The sequence below is a fragment of the Tamandua tetradactyla genome, chromosome 13, assembly GCF_023851605.1.
Source record: "Tamandua tetradactyla isolate mTamTet1 chromosome 13, mTamTet1.pri, whole genome shotgun sequence".
Lineage (NCBI taxonomy): Eukaryota > Metazoa > Chordata > Mammalia > Pilosa > Myrmecophagidae > Tamandua > Tamandua tetradactyla.
In genome coordinates, this window is record NC_135339.1 from 82,374,080 (window position 1) to 82,396,638 (window position 22,559).

Sequence of the window (22,559 nt, forward strand, 5' to 3'; positions counted from 1 at the left end):
GCATGTGTAGAATGGTATGATCTCTAAATGTTGGGTTAATTTCCTTTTTTCCGTTAATTAAAAAAAAAAAAAAGATAAGGGATAATTGGAGATGAAGGGATACAGACTGTACAACGGGACTGGATATAAAAACTCAGAAATGGACAGCACAATACTACCCAATTGTAATGCAATTATGTTAAAACACTGAATGAAGCTGCATGTGAGGTATAGGTTTTTTGTTTTTGTTTTTTTTGTTTTTTTTTCTTTCTATTATTGTTTTAATTCTTATTCTGTTGTCTTTTTATCTCTTTTTCTAAATCGATGCAAATGTACTAAGAAATGATGAATATGCAACTATGTGATGTTATTAAGAATTACTGATTGTATATGTAGATTGGAATGATTTCTAATTGTTTTGTTAATTCTTTTTTTAATTAATAAAAAAAAAAGATAATACATGAGAAAATCCCAAAAAAAAAAAAAAATCATAAAATTCACAATTTTAAAAGAAAAGATGAATATAATGAATGAACAGAGAGGAAGTATCAGCAGAAAAATAGAAACATGAAAAAGAACCAACTGAAAAATCTAAAACTGAAAAAACAAAATACCTGAACTTTAAAAAACCATCACTGAGAATGAGCTTAATACCAGATTGGGAATGAAAGAAGAAAAAAATCAGTGAACATGAAGACAGGTCAACAGTAACTATCCAAACTGAAGCAAAGAAAAAAAGATTTAAAAAAAAAGGGAGAGAAAGAGAATGGCACCTCACTGACCTGGGGGACAACAGCAAATGGTCTAGTAATCATGTAATTGGAGTCCCATAAAAATTAAGAGAATGTGGCAGAAAAAAATATCTGAGAAAATAATGGCTGAATATTTTCCAAATTTCTGGAAAAATATCAACCCGCCAATCAAAAAACCCCAACAAAACCCAAGCAAGATAAACACAAAGAAAACTACACATAGGCATATCACAGTCAAACTGCTGAAAAGTGAGACAAAGAGAATCTTGGAAGAAGCCCAAAGGAAAAAAAAGACACATTACATACAGGAGAATAATGATGACTGGATAATTAGCTTTTCATCAAAAACAATGGAGGCCAGACAACAATAGGACAGTATCATTACAGAGCCGGAGAGGAGAAAACCTGTGAAATAAGAACTCTACATCCTGTGAAATAGCCTTCAAAAATGAGGATGATGGTGGAGTTAAACAGAGAAGGTAGGGTTTAACAAATGAGTATGATTGCTAAATCATTATACTGATATTTCTTTTAGCCTCCAGTACCTTAGCTAGAAATAAAAACCTGAAATTATGGAATTGTAACCGATACCAAACCCTGAAATCTTTTCTACAACTCATTGTTGTGATGTACTTTGAAATTCATTGCTTTTATGTCTATGCTATTTAAAGAGAAGGGGTATAACAGAGAAAATAGGATTCAATAAATGAATAAGACTGCTGAATCATTATACTGATATTTCTGTTGGTGTCCAGTGTCATTATATTGATATTTCTGTTGGTCTCCAGTGCCTAAGTGAACTAGAAGGAAAAAACAAAAAATCGTGGAACTGTAACCTATACCGAACTTTAAAATCTGTTCTGTAATTACTTGTTAAAATGTACTTGGAAATTTATTGCTTTCTTGTATATATGTTATATTTCACAGTAAAAAAAATGAAGATGAAATAAAGACATTTTCAAATGAACTAAAGCTAAGGATTCATCTCTAACACATATGAATTTAAAGGAAATAAACAAACAAAGCTAAAGGAAATGATTCTAGATGGAAACATCAGTCAACAACATACGAGCTGAAAGTGGGATATATGTGCACAAATATAAAAGATGTATTTTTCTCACTTCTTAATTTATGTACCAGTAACTGACCAAAGCAAAAATAATAATAACGTATCATGGGCTCTATACTGTAGGTACAAGTAAAATGACAACAACACAAACAATTGGAAGGGGATAAGTGGAAGCATACTATTGTAAGCCTCCTGTATTATACGCGAAGCCATATAAATTCAAGATAAACTGGAAGTTCAGAGCATATTATAACCATAGAGCAAGTGCTAAATAAATAAAACAAAGAGATTAGGTAAAAAGCCGGGAAATAAAATGGAATACTAAAAGAATTTTATTAATTCAAATGAACATAGAGAAGAAAAAGACGAAAAAATAATAATAGCAAGATGGTAGAATTAAAGCCTGACTATATCAATAATTATAATAAATGTAACTGGACCAAACAATCTAATTAAATGGCAGGGATAGTCACAAATTCTTTTTACAAAAATACATGTTTAAATATACAGATAAATTCACAGTGTAAGTTAGGGCAAAGATATACATGTAAATGCTAACATACAAAATAACCATATAATAACAAAGTAGATTTCAAGTCAAGGTATATTACTAGAGACAAAGAAAAACATATAATAATAAAAGGGCCAGTTCTTTAAGAAAACAACAGTCCTAAATGTTATGTACCTAATAACAGCTTTGAATTGCGTGAAGCGCAACCTTACAGTACTACAAAGGGAAATAAATCTACAACCATAATTGGAGACTGTAACACTCCTTTCTCAGTAACTGATAAATTAGAAAATATTGTGAACTGAAAGATAATAAAAACACAACAAATCAAAATGTGGGATGCAACTAAAGGAGTGATAAGAAAGAAATTTATAGCTTTAAATTCTAATATTAGGAGGAAAGGGGGGGGGGGCATTCTCATAGAGAGAGTGCCAGGCCTAGAGGCTTCACTGATGAATTCTACCAAACATTTAAGGAAGAAATAATACTAACTTACATAAACTCTTTCAGAAAATAGAGGAGGGATCACTTTATAACTCATTTTATGAGGTCAAACGAACAGTAAAACCAAAACCAGCATAAATAAACTGTTGACAAATAACCCTCATTAATATAGACAAAAAAACTGTTCAACAAAATATAAAAGCAAAGTAAATCCAGTAATATCTAGGAAGGATACTAAATCTTGATCAAATGGGGTTTATCCCAGGATTGCAAAGTTGATCTAACATTCAAAAATCAATCAGTTCACCAAAGGAGAAAAACTATATGATTACTTCAACAGAAGTAGAAAAAGCAATTTATAAAAATTCAACATTCATTCAAGAAAAAACAATCCCAGAAAATTAGGTGCAAAAAAGAAATTCCTCAAACTTGATATAAGGCAGCTATGAAAACATTCATCTAAGCATCAGTGAAAGAACAGAGTACAGATCCACATTTATACAGAAAACTGATTTTTGAAAATGTGTAAAGCATTTCAGTAGGGAAAGAAAAGCCTATGTAAAATATGGTGATTCCATTACTAGGAATACACTTGGAAGAAATGAAAACAGGGACTTGAATAGACATTTGCACACTGATGTTTATGGTGGCATTATTCATGACAGCCAATGGATGGAGGTGTCTGAAGGGTATATCAGCTGAGGACTGAATGGGTGAACTGTCGTGCATATATACAATGGAATATTGTGAGGCTACAGAAAGGAATGATGTCATAAGGCATGCAACAAGGTGAATGAACTCTGAGGACATTATGTTGAACAAAATAAGCCAGAAACAAAAGAACAAATATTGTATGGTCTCATTTAGAAAATACTTATAAGAAAATCAGGGTCTATTGTAAACTCTAGACAGTCACATTTATTCCTGAGTTTTAAGTGCTATCTCTAAATTCTGAAATGCTGTGCTCAATGTGTATAACTGGTTTTTCCTGGAAACCTGTGTATCTGACCTGTGTGACAACTTAAGAGTTTGATTTCTACAGCTCTGAAAGTCAGTACTAATTCATACAAAAACTGTTAAAGAAGCTGAAACAGAGATTAAACTTCAATTAGGGATCCAACAAAGTGGATATGGTTAGAAATAAGGTAAATCAGAGTACAGGGTAAAGGATGATACTATCTGCATTCTAAAACTTCACCTTCTGTTTGAGAATGAAGGAAGACATGTTTTTTTTCTTCAAAAATTTAAATTTTCTGTGGCATATAACCGAACTTGTCTAGCCAGTTCATTAAAACAACCTGTAACAAATGGAGCCTAGAATAGGGAATGAGATCTTGTAATTCTGTATAGCTTAATGTAATACCCTGATACATTCCAGAGTATGTTGGGCAGATAATAAAAAAAGTATTTGCAAAGTCCCTTGAGGACTGGAGAAAAAAAATTATTTGTATTTTTGGTAGTGAAACAACTGTATGTCCAAACGGAAAGCAATGAACCTCATCCACCTCCCCACCTCATGCTATACACAAAAATTAATTCAAGACAGACACAGACTTAAGTGTAAAAGCTAAAAGAAAACATGGGAGAATCTTCACAGCTTGTAGGCAGGCAGCAAAGATTCTCACAAAAAGAGAACTATTTATAAAAGAAAAGAAATTGGACTTCTTCAACATTAAAAATATCTGCTTATCAAAGAAACTATAACAAAACCAAATATACAATTCAAACACTGGGGAAAAAAGCAATTCCAAGTATCCAGAATATATAAAGAATTCTTGCAAACTGATAATAAAATGACAAATAACAATAAAAACTAGCAAAAAACAAAAAGATCCTTCACAGAAGATACATGAAGAGCAAAAAGCACACTAAAATGTGTTGAACAATATGAGTCACTGAGAAAATGCAAATTAAAACAATGAGTTATTGCTTCACACCCACTAGAACAGCTATAATTAAAAAGACTCACTGTAACAAGTGTTGGCAAAGATGTGGAGCAATGTGGGACTATATTTCTGACAAAGTTAAATATACATTTTTCCACATGATCCAGCAATTCTACTCCTATGTACTTACCCATGAAAAGTGAAGACACATGACAACAAAAGCCATACCTGAATATTCATAGAAGCTTTACTCCGAATAGCCAAAAAAAGCCATATCTGAATATTCATAGAAGCTTTACTATGAATAGCCAAAAAGTGGAAACAACCCAGTGTATCAAGTGAAGAACCATAAACAAATACCACGCGAATCAATAAAAAGAAATGAACTAACACCCAGGACAAGGACGAATCTCAAATGTATTATGCTGAACAAAAGCAGTCAAACTCAAAAGACTATATATGCTATGATTCCATCTATATGATATTCAATAGTTCAAACTCAGCTATGGTAAAAGAAATCAGAACAGTGTAAACTATATAGGCATACATAATTATCCAGTTATCCAAATTGCTGAACTGTACCCTTAAAATCTGTGCACTGCAGTATATGTGACCTACATCCGCAAAATGACTATGCAAAAAATAAATAAAACGTTAAAAGATGAGACAGATGTCACACAAACTTCTCTAAGAACCAACATGCTGTATTCCTTTAAGAGCATTAAAATGAATTCTAATTTGAGTTTTAAACTTATCTTGATGCTCTTTTTCAGTACCCATAAATCTATCTCAATCTTATAACAGTATTTCGCTACAGTACTGTACAACAATTTAGCCATTTCTCAGTGATGTTTATTTAGATTGCTTATAGGTTTTCCTACTTAGGACAAATGAAGTGCATTTTATTAAAATGAAGTCAAGCACTGTAAATGAAGAAAAAATTTTTTTACCATTTAAATTCTTAGAAACTTGAAATTGCAATCATGGTCTTTACTATTAAAAAAATAAATAATCAGGAACCATTCAACACATAAAGTTCAGATAAAGGATATTTCTTTTACCCATGTAGATTCTCCAGGCACTGGTACACAATAGAAAGTCTGTCTTTCCAAAGTGGTAGTTCGTGGAGAGTTTAAATCAACTTCTTGTTGAGGCTGTGATGTACACAAAAAGTATGTAAGAATTTATTAGTAAAAACACAACTTAAAAAAAGATTAGCAGCAACATTTTCATGTTATTTATTAAACTACAAATATTTCACATTAAGAGGCAACTAAATTCACAAACACTAATTTCAAACTAATTTTTTAAAAGGAAACTAACATGGAATTTCTATATCTCCCCCATAGAAAAAAATCAGAATGAGCCTATAAAATAGGAATTTAATGAAATACTCGTAAGTACATAGCTTCATCATGGGTTTTAAAGGTCAGATACTACTTCCTAGAAAAAGCATATCCTATATTTCAAATATATTTAGAAAATCCTAAAAGGTTCAAAGGAACCAAAAGACATCAAGTTCAAGCCTGAGATAACATGTACAAGCTGGGATTGTTTGTTTCTTTCCAGGTCCAACGCCCTTTTTCCTGAGTGGGGCTTTTACTTAAAATTTGTTAGCAGCATACAGAGCCTTAGGTAGTGCCACAGATGGATAGTCTTATCTATTTTATTAGCCTGTTTCCAGACGCCAAGAATACTGAGCTACAGTGACACTGTATTATTGTATCCTAGAAAAAACTGTGTATTGATATATTACCACAGTGTGAGTTAAGCCTCCTTAAGGAATGCAGTAAGCCTTTTGTAACACTAATCCATTAGACTTGGCATAGAGTCAATTCAGGGGGGGAAAGGTCTTAAGGACCTTTCCTAATGATGACTTGAAGATCATCATACATAAGAATAAACCGTCTTTCATGTGAGTCTATAAAAACGGCAGAATGTTACATTTTTGTTTAACATAGTCATTGAGTCAACCGTTCAAATTAGGGCTATTTTTCTGTCCCGATCTGCCCTCTAAACTATAATACTTTATTCAGTTGGGAACAATTTAACAGATGGGTATTAGGCATTACAAATCAATCTCTTGAGATGTGGGTAAACAGGAGTCAAAATCCCAGAATATAAAAAGCCTGAAACAATCTAATAAAACTAAGATTCTGGATCTGTAAAGCAGAGAACTAGGTACAAAACAGGAAAGGCTCCACCAAGGTTCCACGTTTCTGAGGCCTGCCTAAGCTGGTCAAGCCACACCTGTGACTTTTTTTTTCGTTTCAACAACTGATAATTAGTCAGTGTTTCAATAGATGCACTAAAAAACACACAGGGACCAAAACTTAAGAGACTCTTTTTGTACATATTTCTTTTGATATGCTGATAATCTTTTGTGTTAGTAAACTAGAAATAAATTTTAACTTCCCCTAGTTACAACATGTCTAACAGGTATTAGTTTGAAATTAAATTTAATTCTGCATGATGTTTGTTTTCTGAAAAGCAATGCAGAAGAAAAAAATGTAGATATACTGTGATTCCTCTATAAGTGTTTTTTTTGGTAAGTTTTTACCATGACTTTCCTTTCACAGTTATATATATATATATATATCCAACGTGCTACCTTCTTCCTTTTCTTATTGATATGTAAGAATTTCTATTACCAAAGAAAAAGTTTAAGCTTACTATAATTATGTATTTTTTTCCTGGGAAAAGAGGGCAGAATTTAATAAAATTTAATTAAGCAAGTGCTCAAGCCCTAACTTAATCTTCCACTTTCATTTGAAAAGATTTTAGCACAACTTGTAATTTTTTAGGCCATGCAAACAGACTGGGAAAGGAAGATAATTAATTTTGATATTTATAATACTTCACCTTCTAGATCTACTGAAGATAAAAAAAAAATCACATCAGAAAAGCTCTTAAATAATAGACAAAGAAAACACTTCATGAGATTTATTAGAACTTATTTACACACAAGATAGATAAATTAACATTGACCAAAGGAAAGTAATAAATTCCTTGCTTAGAAATCAAAACTAGGGCGGGCCACAGTGGCTCAGCAGGCAAGAATGCTTGCCTGCCATGCCAGAGGACCCGGGTTTGATTCCCGGTGCCTGCCCATGTAAAAAAAAAAAAAAAAAAGAAATCAAAACCAGAATGAGGATACCATTTCGCACCTATTAGAAAGGCTTCTATGAAAAAAAAATGGAAAATTACAAGTGTTGGAGATGATGCGGAGAAACAGGAACACTCATTCATTGCTGGTGGCAATGTAAAATGGTACCTTTGCTGTAGAAGACAGTTTGGGGGTCTCAGAAAGTTAAGTATAGAACTACCATATGACCCGGCAATCCCACTACTAGGTATAAACCCAAAAGAATGGAAAACAGAGACTCAAACAGATAATTGCAAACTAATGTTCACAGCAGCATTACTCACAATTGCCAAAAAATGGAGGCAACCCAAGTGTCCATCAACTGATGAACGGATAAACAAAATGTGCTATATACATATAATGGAATATTATTATACCATAAAAAGGAATGAAGTCCTGATATATGTGACAACATGGATAAACCCTGAAGACATCACAGTTAGTGAAATAAGCCAGACACAAAAGGATAAAGATTGTATAATCCCCTAGTTTTAAGCAAGTAGAATAAGCAAATTCATATTTAGAAACTAGATTACTGATTACCAGGGGACAGGATAGAGATAAAAAATGGGAAGTTAAGGGTTAAAATGTACAGGTTTCCTGTTTGAAATGATGGAAATGTTTAGGTAATAGTTGGTTATTGTGAAGGTAATTAACAACACTGAAATATATATCTAAATGTGATTAAAACAGCAAATGTTAGATTGTATATATGGTAACAGTAAAAATTAAAAAAAAAAAATAAAAAAATCCATGGACCTATATACACAGTGAACCCTAAGTTAAACCACAGACTTTAGTTAATAGTACAATTATTAAAATATGCTACCATAAATTGTAATATATGTTCCACACCAATGCAAGGTGTAAATAATAGGGTGGCATATGGGAATCCTGTTTTTATGCATGATTGCTCTGTAAATCCATAACTTCTCTAATAAAGGGGAAAAAAAAGAAGTGATGAGAAAAGAAGCATAAGAAAAGAAAAGATCAGTATAGAAATGAGTAATGGAAGAGTACCTGGCTTTTGAAAATCACTGTGGACAAAATCGGTGAGTTAGATTTGATATCTCAGGTATGAACATGCAGATGTCTAAGTTCACTACTATCACTGTTTCCTCAGAATTGAGATGCAAGAGTATTAACCTTGTCAGCAAAGATTAGATCTCCTTTTTGTTCAAAAGACATCTGAACAATGGCTATTTGGAGCCTAGAAAAGTCTCTTTAATACATTATTTTGGAAAAAAATAAATTTATTTTAATCAATTGCTGTAGTTCAAAAATTCCAAACAAAAAAATTTCCTGCTCAGGAAAAAATTCTTATTAAAAATGTTTATTTATCTTAAGGATACATACCCCACATTCTGCTACATCTCTATATTTTCCAAAATGAAGGACCTACAATTCAGAACAAAGAATAACAGTATTACATCAACATTTCAAAATCAAAACTACCATAAACAACACAAGGACATATAAGCAGAATGTTTCATGAAAAAACAAAAACAATACATACGCGTGCTTTTGTATTTTGATTAACCGTTTCATAAACTCCCATGTAAAACTCAGGGTCAAACATATCCTGAATCATGCAACGAAATTTCACAAAACTGTTAGGTTTCAAATAATGAAGGGGAACCTCATTCAATGATGGTACCTTAAAGGAAAACAATCAAGTCAATAAAATACCTTGTCCATTAAACATTAGCATACATACACAGACTTCATATCTAGATCCAAATTGCCATTAAAAAAAAAATTAAACTCCACGTGGGAGCCAAATGATAAGCATAACAAAACCACTGGATAAAATAACTTTCCAAGTTCTGACAAATTTGTAAAATGTTTGACCATAATGAAAAGGATGTTTTCTCTTCAGTACACTTTTCAAGTCACAGAAAGACATTTTCTTTGTGAACTCTTCTGTTAAAACAAACAGATGCCAGTTTTTTAAAAAATGAAAATAATAAAATAAAGGAAACAGAAGCTCTCTGAACTGCTAATTTTTTTCTTAGAAGTAAAACTGTCAATTACTGCCATCTAGCGGTGCCAATACAGAAGCATACAATTGTCTGAACTTCACCTATAATCTAGACCAACATCTTTTACACATATGCAATCAAAGGAGAAGGCAGTACAGATTGATTTGTGTATTTTCAAATAACATGTAGATTACTACTCTACTGAGAGAAATTATGTCTGCCCAACCCTCTCCCCCCACAAAACAGCAATAAGCTTACCCATTTAGGAGCATTATTTTCCTTCAATTTTTCCTTAAAATACTCAATTACTTTTTTTTCCCAATCAGGATTAACTCCATTTTGAGCTGAAAGAGAAATAAGTTTTTCAAAGCTAGAGGTATAATACATAATAATTGGTGAGTCACAAATTTGTTTAGCTAGTTAAAACGGAAACAAAATTTTCTATCAATGATAAAGGCTTCTGAAAGAGGCTGAATTTGACATAGGCCTGGAAAGAAGGTTAGTAATGAAATCTGCTGAGGTGTCAGGGAATGCCTGGGTGCTGCAGGGTACTCTGGGAGTAGGGATGGGGAATAGTAATACCAAAACAGGGATAAGGACCAGAAATTTAAACACATGGAGCACTAAGGGCCTGGGAGAGAATAAGGCCAAAAAACAAAGTGGATGTGGTCACACATAAACCAAGGAGTTTTCAAAGCCAGGCTACAGATTTTGCTTCTTTTAGTCCTAGCCAGGGCCTGGGACAGAAGCTACTGGAGTCAGAATAAACATTAAATGAATACAATGTTGAGAAAATATGTTATTATGCTAGACTAGCATCCATTTCCCCCTTTTCTTGTGAGCGTACTTCTTATTCAAAGGGGAACCACCTCACCCTCCCCCAGTCCGAGAGTGTGTCTGACGTAGACCTCATGAGGGCAATGATGATTAGGTTAGGAGTAGACCAATAATCAAGGACAATTCCAGAAGCTGAAGCTCTAAGTGCCCACTCTGTGCAAAAGCCATCTGAAAACTAAACCATCCCAGAAGGAAAGTAGAGTACAGAGGCAGATTCCTATAGACATGCTTAATACTTGTCTAAATATACATTTCCTTAATGACTAATAATGCTGTACATTTTTACATATGTTCCCTGACCACTCCAATATCTTCTTTAACAAAGCACATTTTTAAAAACCAAGCTGTCTGTCTTGGCATGATTGATTTGTATGAATTATTCACGTATTCTTTTGAATACAAATCTTTTGTCAGATACATGTAGTACAAACATTTTCTACTAAAACGTAGTTTGCCTTTGACCTCAACAGTGTCTTTTCATGAGTGGTTCTTTTTTAATGAAATCCAGTCTATCACCTTTTTTCTTATACGGTTACTGACTCCAAGACCATGAAAATATCTCCTATGTGTTATGTAGTTGTAGTTTTCACATTTAGGCCTGTAAACCATATGAAATTAATAATCTTGTTTACAGCACAATGTAGGGGTCAACACTTTTTCCCCGCCAAACAGAAATCTACTTATTCCAGGACAACTTTAAAAAAAGATCTTCCCTGTATTGCTTTAGTACTTTTGTAAAAAACCCAACAGACTCAGTTAGTTTATATCTAGGTTTTCTGTTATGTTATACTGATCTGTTTGTCTATCCTCATGCCTATACTACACTGCCTTTATTATCAAGGCAGCTTGGATAGTAAGTCTTGAAATCAGGTAGTTTAACTTCTTCAAATTCGTTCTTTGGTTTTGTCTTGATTTTTCTGGATTTTTCTGGATTCACATTTCTATGTAATTTTTAGGACTAGCTTGTGGCTTTCTACTTCAATTTTTAAAAAAATCTACTTAAAAATAAAAAGCCTGATGAAATCTTAACTGGGATTGGGCTGAATCCATAGATTAATTAGGGGAGAGCTGACTTCTTAACAATATTGAGTCTTCCAATGCATTATTTAAATTTTAACGCATACAATTAAGTTATTCAAAGGACAGAGATCCAAGAAGACCTTTGTTGTTCAGGATTACTCTAAATAGAAATCATGGCACAAGAGTATATGCTTTATAATTCCATTTACACAAATTTCAAGAACAGACATAATTAATACATAGTGAAAAAGCAGATCAGTGGTAGCTAAGGGTGGAAGTAACCAGGAGACTGACTACAGAATGGCATAAAGAAACTTTTGGGGGTGATGGGATGTCCCATAAGTTGACTGTAGTCAAAGTTCAACAGTTAACATACTTCTGCCGAAACTCATCAGACTGAATATTTAAAACAGGGGCATAGTATTGCATGTAAATTATACCTTAATAAAAACGAGAAAAAAATTTGAAGTCATGATAACATTATACAAATGTAGTTCTATTCTCTGGACTTGAAATACAAATACAGAGGGTGGACATCTTGCTGTATAAAGCATTAGCCCATTTTCAAATATAAACTGGTACAAGTGGAATGTAAATTAGTAGTAGTGATTGTGGTTCCTACAACCTTACCTTCTAAAAGTTAAGCAGTATTAAAAGGATAACAATTTGATCTAAGCCCAATATGTGGGCTGTCATAAAGCACTATATTATTAATTTAATATCAATCAAACAGTATGGATGAAAAATTCAGTAAGAAACTATGGTCGAAAAATTTATTTTAATGTGCAATGTGTTTATTTAAATAGGTTGTCAGAGCCCCACCATGGAGCAGGAACGGAGTAAGGAATAGCCAGGGGCTGTGAGGCTGAACAGGGCTAGGATGTGCAGGATTCAGAAGGTGGAAGAAACTCAGCTGAGCAGCCAGGGCATTATGAGGGACAGGGTGAACAAGTGAGACTCCATCCTATGGCACCCAGCCCCACTCACGGTCTCAGCACAGAACTTCGCTACCTTCTTGCTGGGTGTGACCTGGGCTGGGCTGATCCCAATCTAGATGCAGCAGCTGCTCCCTTGGCTGTAGTTGCTGACACTGTAGGAGTAATTCTAGATTTCACTGCACAGAGCAGCAGGTATAGGAAAGCAGCAACTGAAAGGGTGGAAGGCAGCTCTTACTGCGCACTGGTTATACCAAAAGGTCCAATTCTGGTCCTTAGGCCAGTTGTTCTTGCAGATGTAGGACGCTTGGTAGTCCTCGCACTAGTGCTCCCAATTCTCTTTGCACAGGAGTATGCTCAAGATCTGCTCTTTGTACCAGCTCTGGCCCACCTTCTGGTCCAGGGGCCTAGGTGGAGGGGCACTCATTGAAACAGGTGTCCTGAATGAAGTGCCATTTGCAGGCAGACTATATATATCTCTCTATAAATGGTCCCAGTTGAATATGTACAGGTTGGAGATATCCTTATGGGCTTCCAGGCTGCTGCTGACTGGAACAGCAGGCATTGTTCCTCCAGGGACTGCACTCTCATACAACTTGTCCTCAGGGCCTGGTTTTTCCTTCTGGTACTTGGTGTTCATGCAGACATTGAGAAGTTCAGTCCTGGCTCACATAGTCCTGGGCTGAGTACCTCATACCGTGGCCAATGACACCAGAAGGAGCAACAGCTGTGCTGTCATCAGTTGGGCCATGTCTGTCCCTGAAGGAAGAGCTAATAAGTTTCACCTGTCTGGGCCTCAGTTTGTCCTGAATACACTGGGGTTTAGGCAAACAGTCGTGGTTGAATTCTGAAGAGGATATAATGAAGAATGAAGCAGGGTTTTGAAGGGTAGACAAAAGTTAGATAAACAGAGAAAAGAAGAGAGGACATTCCTGGATAGAGGAGTGACATAGGTACACACTGGAGTAAATAGAGTAAACCATGTGCAGTGTGTAAGTCAAGTTACCTGGGGCAGAGGAACACAGAAGGCTAGAAAAACAACTGGAATTAATTAATTGGAATTAAGAAAGATTAGAAACCAAAATATCTATTAGGAAGCAAGCGCAATGATACAGGTAGGTATATGAATAAAAGGTAAATTCCTTCAGGTGCTATTAACCAAACAGTCTTTCATGCTGCCCCTCTGGGAGTCACACTTTAGCCCCACCATTAACTCTGTTCTAGTTTGCTAGCTGCCGGAATGCAATATACCAGAAACGGGATGGCTTTTAAAAGGGAGAATTTAATGAGTTGCTGGTTTACAGCTCTAAGGCCGAGAAAATGTCCCAATTATAACAAGTCTGTAGAAATATCCAATTAAAGGCATCCAGGGAAAGATACCTTGGTTCAAGAAGGCCGATGAAGTTCAGGGTTTCTCTGTCAAGTCAGAAGGCACATGGCGAACACAGTCACAGTTTCTCTCTCGGCTGGAAGGGCACATGGCAAGCAAGGAATCATCTGCTAACTTTCTCTCCAGGCTTCCTGTTTCATGAAGCTCCCCGGGAGGCACTTTCCTTCTTCATCTCCAAAGGTCACTGGCTTGTGGGCTCTCTGCTTCTCGTGGCTATGTCGTTCTTCTCTGCTCTCTATGAGTCTCTCATTCTCCAAAATGTTTCCTCTTTTATAGGACTTCAGAAACTAATCAAGACCCACTCAGATGGGTGGAGACATGTCATCCCCTAATCCAGTTTAACAACCATTCTTAACTAAATCACATCAACCAGGGAGATGATCTCATTACAGTTTCAAACATGCAGTATCGAATAGAGATTATTCTACCTTTATGAAATGGGATTTATATTAAAACATGGCCATTCTTAGGGCGCATACTTCCTTCCAAACCAGCACAAACTCCATGGTTCTTCATCAGTGCTGTTTTGTCTTCTTGAGAATATCATATAAACTATGGAATTATATGTATGTAAACATTTTGACACTGGCCTCTGTTCACTCATCATAGTGCCTTTGATATTCATTCAAGTAGTGTGCACAGGAGAGTTAACACAGCAGGCTTATGACTACTATCCTTAGAAAGGCCTGTTTACAAAGTTGGCCTTCAGGTGATGTCAGGGTGGCTCTCAGAGTGTTCTCCATCAACAGCTAATTGTAAGAGTGGTTTAATCTGCACAGACTGAGCAAACAACATGGTTTACGCTGAACACCTGCTTTCCTTTTGCGAGTCTAGAATTTTGGTATGTGCTATCCTTTCTGAAGTCTAATTTTAACATAATAAAGACTAATGAATGTCTTATCACCTAGTGATAGTTTTGTAGCTCATGAGATTTTTAGAAAACTCATAATATTAATATTCAAATAAGGAATTATAGAAAGAATTTTAAAGAATGAAGTGTTTACTGCAATCCTTTTAAAAAGCCTTGGCCCATTTGAAAGATCAACAATGAATGAAAAAAAATCAGAAGAAAACAAAGTTCATAGACCTGTTTTAATTGGGATATTTTCTCAGTCTTAGAACTGTAAACTAGCAACTTATTAAATTTCCCCTTTTAAAAGCCATTCTGTTTCTGGTATATTGCATTCCAGCAGCTAGCAAACTGGAACACCCCACAAGATTGGTCAAGATTAAAACATGGCTTTTTTGGAGGTATATGATAGTTTCAAACTGGCACATTCCACCCTCTGAACTCTAAAAAGACATGTTCTTTTCAGATATAAAATATTTTCACTCCATCACAATATCACAAAAGTCTTAAGCTATTTCAGTAACAATACAAAGTCAAAAACAGTACAAAATCTAGCAAAGTCAGTTATAGGCATAGTCTGTCCTAAGGCAGAATTCTCCTCTAGTTGTGGACCTGTAAAACTCAGGACAAGTTATCTGCTGCCAACATACAAAGGAAGAAGAGTCAGACTACACGTTCCCATTGCCATAGGGAGAAATCGATAGGAAACAGGGAACAAAGGTCTCAAACAGTTCCTATAACCTCAGGGCAAATTCCATTGGATTTCAGAGTCTGAGAGTCATTTATCCTTAGGGCTTTAGAAAGTGGCAGTCCCATGATTTCCAAAGGTCTATGCAGAGGTTTTACGCTCTGTCCAAGCACTGGAGTGAATCGTAACACTGGAGTGCACTGGGGGAACCACCCTTCTCTTGGCTCCACCCTCTCCAAGCTTTGGGGCAGCACCTGGGATCTCCACCATCTCTGGGGGCACATGCTCAACCCCTCCAGAACAATGGGATGGCAGCCAGGCTCCCCTCAATCCCTGGTTGATGCCCTCCACCCTCCCTGAGGCCTGGGGCAGCAAAACTCTTTCTGAGCATCAAGGCAGAAGGCCCACCCTCTGCCTTTGGGGCAAACTCACCCTCTCCAAGCGAACGGGGTAAGTCCGTTTTCCTGGCCCAAGGTTTCTTGGCTTCAGACCTCAGCTGCTACAATTCTGCCTCTTAAGTTATTTTTCCTTTAATTTGTCTCTGTTCTGTCCCTGTTAGTCCAGACTTGCAGTGCTTCCATTTATACAGATCCCACAACATTCTTGTTGATTGTCCATGCAATATCCTGGGTTGGTACCCATCAGACAATAGGACTCTCCATAAATCCTTTTTGGATAACTCCATTTTCAATTCTGGCTTCTCCTGAAATGGATGACTGGTTCTGTTTTGTTAAATCCTCACATGGGGCCCTAGTCACCGGAGTCTCACTTTCTGGAAGCACAGAATTTTCCAGACCATCAGTTTCTATTTTCTTTGTACCCATGAGTTTCATTCTCAACTTATCTCTTTCCTGTCACATCTGCTATAATCTGCAAGGAGCAGCCAAACTGCATTTTCCACATTTAGTTAGGAAATTTCTTCTGTGATGTATCTAAGTTCATTACTCTCAAATTCTGCCTTACATCCTCAAAGAGTATCTTCCTTCCAGTTTGCAACGGCATGCTCATTTCTGTCTAAAGTCTTATCAGAAGAATCCTTAGAGTCCACATTTCTACCAACAGTCTCTTCAAACATTTTAGGCCTTCTCTATCAAGATCCTTACAACTCTTCCAGAACCTTCCCCTTATCAATTTAAAAGCTGTTCCAACATGTGTGGTATTTGCAAACTGCAGCAGCACCCCATTCCCAGTACCAAAATCTGTTTTGATTTGCTAAAGCTGTCAGAATACAACAAACCAGAAATGGAACAGCTTCTATAAAGGGAATTTATTACAAGTTTACAGTTCTAAGGCCGTGAAAATGTACAAATTAAGATACCAACAAGAGGTTACCTTCACTCCAGAAAGGCTGATGCCGTCTGGAACACCTCTGTCAGCTGGGAAGGCAAATGGCTGGCATCTCCTGGTCTTTGTTGCTGGTTCCATTGCTTCCAGCTTCTGATGCCAGTGGTTTCCTCTCTAAGTATCTATGGGCCTTCACTTAGTTCCTCCATGACACAACTCTGGTTTCTGGCTTGCCTAGCATTTCATGGGAATGCACATGGCAATGTCTGCTGGGCTCTGCCTGTGTCTAGGCATCTGGTCTCTGTCGGTACTCCAAGAATCTCCAAACATCCATGTCTCTGTCAGCTTTGAAGCAACTGTTATTCAAGCACCTGCATGCATATAGCAGCATTTCACAGTTGTTACTGAAAATAATTCTAGTATAGGGAAAGGGGTGTTAAAACACTACCATGGGTATGCCCCTGAAACTAAGCAATTTGGCTTTAGAGTGTAACCTTAACTATTCTATCATCAAAAGAACAAAAGTACTACAGATAGAATACAATCCCTATCAAAATTCCAAATACCTTTCCCCACCCACAAATGATCAGACTGAGCCTAAAATTCACATGGAAATATAAGGGATCCTGCATAGGCAAAATAATCTTGACAAAGAATAAAGTTGAAAGACTCACACTTCCTGATTTCAAGTTATTATAAAGCTACAGTAATCAAGATAATATGGTACTAGCACAAAGAAAGACATGTAGACCAATGGAACAAAACTGTAGAGTCCAGAAATAAACCCATATCTCTATGGTCAACTGATTTTTAACAGTCTTTTCAACAAATGGCGCTAGAACAACTGTACATCCACATTCAAGAATCAATTAATTTGGATCCCTATCTCACATCATCTACCAAAACTAACTCAACATGGATCAAAGATCTAAATATAAGTGCTAAAACTATAAAACTCTAAGAAGGAAACAGGTGTAAATTTTGGTGACCTTGGATTAGCCAATGATTCCTTAAATATTACATCAAAAGTACACGCAAGGCTGGAAAGATCAAAGCTGATGATGGCGTTATACAGTGAAGATAGGATTTAACAAATGAATATGAAGGCTGAACCATTAAATTGATATCTCTTTTAATCTTCAGTATCTTAGAGCAGCTAGAAGTAAAAACCTAAAATTGTGGAATTGTAACCCACGTCAAACTCTGAAATACGTTCTACAACTAACTGTGGTGCTGTCCTTTGAAATTTATTGCCTTTTTGTATATAAGTTATTTTTCACAAAAAAGAAGGAAAAAAAGTCGAATGTGGTGATAAAAAAAATATTTAAGCCTGATATTCTCCTATATTCTAGGACAGCTAGAAGGAAAATCTGAGAAGATCATATGGTAGACAAACTCTGGGATCTGAACTGTAACTACTTGTTGAAGAGTGCTTTGAAAACTATTGCTTTTTTACCTCTTTGCTTTGTATACATGCTATACTACTGCACAATTAAAAAGTTAAAAAAAAAAAAGCACAAGCAAGAAAAAGACAGATATATTACAGTTCACCAAAATTTAAAATTTCTGTGCATCATAGGATACTATCAAGAGAGTGAACAGACAACACACAGAATGGGAGAAAATATTTGTATATCATACATCTGGTAAAAGTCTAGTAACCACAATATATACCTAGTAACTACAACATATAAAGAACTCTTCTAAGAAAGCTCAATGAAAAGAAGACACATAACCCGATTTAAAAATTTGAGAAGTACTGAATAGACATTTTTCTAAGGATATACAAAATGACCAATAAGTGTGTGAAAAGATCCTCAAGATCATTAGTTTTAAGAGATATGCATATAAAAACTACTATGAGGGCTTCCAGGAAGATGGTGGAGTGGGGTGGATTGAATTCAACCCTGCTCTGTGGGACAAGAGAGTGGACTAGAGAGAATGACCGATAGGGGACTGGGAGAGAATGACCGGGACTATGGTCCTGGGGGATGGGAGGAGGTGAGTGATCTTAGAGGGTCTTCATTGTTTATTGAGGAGCAGAGAGATGGGGGGAGGGGGCAGTAATCAGGACTGGGAGAGCAAAGTGGGTCAAACTGGCTATGATCCCCATTAGGGGGACAGTGGCACACAGGGAAGTATGGATTGGAGGGAACTGACCATTCTTCTGCTCCAGCCAGCCCAAGATGCTGGCTGCAGAAGACTCCCGGAGTGTCCCTATAAAATGGGTAGAGGATATGAATAGACCCTTTTCTGAAAAGCACATACAGATGGCTAAAAAGTACATGAAGAGATGTTCATCTTCACTAGTTATAAGGGAAATGCAAATTAAGACTACAATGAGATATCACCTCACACCTATTAAGAACAGCAGCTATCAAACAAACAGAAAACTGTAAGAGTTGGAGAGCATGTGGAGAAATTAGAATACTTATTCATTGCTGGTGGAAATGTAAAACGGCACAGTTGCCTTGGAATAGTTTGGCGGTTTGTCAGAAAACTAAATATCGAGTTGCCCTATGACCCAGCAATATCAATACTTAGTATACAGTCAGAAGAGCTGAGGGCAGTGACATGAACGACATTTGCACACTGATGCTACAGTATCACTTTTCACAACTGCCAAAAGATGGAAACAATCCAAGTGCCCATCAACAGACAAATGGATAAACAAAATGTGGTATACACATATGATGGAATATTATGCAACAGTAAGACAAAATGAGGTCCCGAAGCACTTGACAATGTGGATGAATCATGAGGACATAACGCTGAGTGAAATAACGCAGACACAAGAGATAGATATTAATGATTTCACTATTATGACTCGGGTAAAAGTAATTTCAGAGGTTACATGTAGAATATAACAGACCTAAAGCATGCAAAAGTTTTGAGAGACTGGGGAAAGGCTATGTAATGAGTTGAACCTAAATGCAAGAGAACAGTTAGAAGTGACAGTAACTAATTAGTGGGGTTATAAGTAACAATGCCATACTTAAGATCAATATAATTGAAAGAGAATGTATAGTGCCATGTGTCCCACTGATTAAATCTATAATTACAAATAGCTTCTCAAATGAACTATCTTAAAGGTCCCATTATTGGACAAGAATCAATAGTAGAGGGGTACAGAGGGAAAACTAAAAAGCATGCTCTGGCCAATAGTTAACAGGAAGACATTAACAGTACCACAGCATTACCAGGGGCAACTGATTGGAGGAGAGGGACAAGTGCTGACAGTTTTGATTTGATAGTGGTGACACTGTGTTTGTTGGCTCTTTGTCACAATGGACTGTTGGAAATTGTCTAAAATCGAGAGTGCTGCTGATTGTACAACCAAGTTAGGATTCTGTAAGACATGGTTTGTTTATTTTGGACATTATTTATGATGCCCAATGGATGGAGAGAGTTGAAGGGTACAATGGCTGAAAAGCAGAATGGTGAACTGTGATACATTCATATGATGAAATATGGTGCAACTTCAAAAAGGAAGGACATTGAGAGGCACACAACAAACTGAATAAAATTGGGAACAATGTGTTGTGCATAAGCCAGAAACAAAAGAACAAACATGCTAAGGTCTCTTTCAGAAAATATTTTTAAGAAAATTGGAGCCTAACGTGTAAGCCCTTACAGAATCACACTTAGTCTGAAGTTGTAAATGCATTTCTAGATTCTGAGACACTGAGCTATATGTGTATTAGCTGGTACTTCCCTGGAATTTTGAGTAACTCTGTGACACAAAAGATCCAGAAATGGAGTGCTACAGCCCTGAAAGTTTGTATAGCTATACACAAAATTAATAGTTAAAGTAACCAAAAAAGTTCTAAAACTAAAAACAAAGCCAATCTGGTTGGGACTAAGGTAAATTAGAATACAGGGTAAAAGATGATAGTGTATGTACTCTAGACCTTCATTTACTATATGAGGCCAAAGGTTTATTATGTCTAGAACCTAAATTTTCTGTATTAGGATAGTTTATTTAACCCAAACTCCCAGAGTCCAGAACGGGAACAAGACCTTTAATTCTGCATAGCTTAATGTAATACCAGGATACATCTCAGACTATGGTGGACTGAAAATTAGAAAGTATTGGTAGAGTCTCTTGAGAGTTTGAGGGGGGGGCAATATATATATATATGGACTTATTAAACTTTCCCAGGTACCCTCTCAACCATTGGGGACTCCCAAGAAAACAGGCCAAGCCACGGATTTTGAAACTTCCCTTTATGAAACATTTCTGCAGTGGAGAAGCTAAGACCACCTAGGCATGAGAATTGCTTCCACGAAACCTCTTTTATTGCTCAGATATGTCCTCTCTCTCTCTCTTTAAGTCCAGGTCTGCAAGGAAAATCATTACCCTCCCCCTATGTGGGACATGACATTCAGGGTTAAAAATCTCCCTGACAACATGGGGCGTGACTCCAGGGGATGAGACTGGCCCCTGGCACTATAGGACAGACAATGCCTTACTGACTAAAGGGAAAAAGAAGTGTAATAAATATAAATCATCAGCGCTAAGAGAAATCAAATAGGGTTAAGAGGCTATTCTGAAGGCTACTCTTATGCAGACTTCAGTTAGACAGTGCTAACTGCCAGTCTGCTAAACCCACCACCAACATTCCTGTTAACTCTTAAGAAGACCTAGGGCTGGAACTGACACTCTATAAAAGCTGAATGCACTAAGTGTGCTTTCCTGGAACTTAGAATTCCAGGAGGGCTTCTAGGTCAGATAAATTCTGAAACCCAGAAGGACCAGCCTATCCAATATTATCAATTTATTACATCTCCTCATCCTTTAGTGTGGGCACCACTTCTCAACATGAAAAAGTCAGAACAGGCATTACCTAAAGACCCCAATAGATTGGGAGAAGGATCGAAGGAGGAGGAGGAATAACAGAGAAAATAGGATTCAACAAACGAGTATGACTGCTGAATCACTATATTAATATTCCTTCTATCCTCCAGTGTTTTGGACTAGTTATAAGGAAAAACCTGAGCTGGTGATCTGTTCAGAACTACTTTTTGAAGTCTGTTTTGAAAATTATTGCTTTTTCTTTCTTTGCTTTGTATATATATTTTACAACAAAAAAAGTTAAAAATAAAGTAAAAAATGAAACACCATGAGGTATCACTTCACATCCACTAGGTTGGCTCTAGCCATTTAAAAAGAAAAGGGTAAATAATAAGTGTTGGAGAAGATACAGAAAAATCAGAACTCTTATACACAACTGGTAGAAATGTAAAATGGTGCAGCCATGTGGAAAACAATTCGGTATTTCCTCAGAAAGTTAAACATAAAATTACCATATATACCAGCAATTTCACTCCTAGATATATAAATGAGAAAAATGAAAACCTATGTTCACACAAAAAACTTGTACACAAATGTTCATAGCAGCACTATTAAAAAGAACCAACAGATGTGGCCTCTCTCTCTGAGCTAATTCAGCAGGTGAACTCAATGCACTCCCCCCTACATGGCTGCCAGGGGTGTAAATTTCCCCGAGATCAGCTGGACACAGCATCACGGGATTGAGATAGCCTTCTTGATCAAAAGAGGGAAGAGAGAAATGAGACAAAATAAAGTTTCAGTGGCTGACAGTCAAGAGCTTATCCTGGAGGTTATTCTTATGCATTATATAGATATCCCTTTTTAGATTATGGTGTATTGGAGTGGTTAGAGGGAAGTACCTGAAGCTGTTGAACTGTGTTCCAGTAGCCCTGATTCTTGAGGACGACTGTATAAATATATAGCTTTTAAAATGTGAACCTATATTATGAAAA

At 36.2% G+C, this 22,559-nt stretch overlaps 1 protein-coding gene and 1 pseudogene across 5 annotated transcripts in view; both read right to left on the reverse strand.

Moving 5' to 3' along the window:
- The window catches only part of MCMBP (minichromosome maintenance complex binding protein), a 69,988-nt gene that overhangs the window by 41,803 nt on the left and 5,626 nt on the right, over positions 1-22,559 (reverse strand). For 2 of the 5 annotated variants that reach the window (XM_077126204.1, XM_077126205.1), the window contains exons 2-5: positions 10,027-10,112; positions 9,303-9,443; positions 9,143-9,184; positions 5,694-5,795 (exon numbers count right to left, since the gene is read on the reverse strand). In XM_077126204.1, coding sequence (XP_076982319.1) covers positions 5,694-5,795; positions 9,143-9,184; positions 9,303-9,443; positions 10,027-10,112 — 371 coding nt within the window. Of the gene's footprint in view, positions 1-5,693; positions 5,796-9,142; positions 9,185-9,302; positions 9,444-10,026; positions 10,113-15,920; positions 16,261-16,820; positions 18,534-22,559 lie in introns of those variants that run through there. The other 3 variants (XM_077126207.1, XM_077126206.1, XM_077126208.1) reach the window with 3 other exon arrangements.
- On the reverse strand, positions 11,524-15,913 carry LOC143654368 (folate receptor alpha pseudogene; annotated as a pseudogene).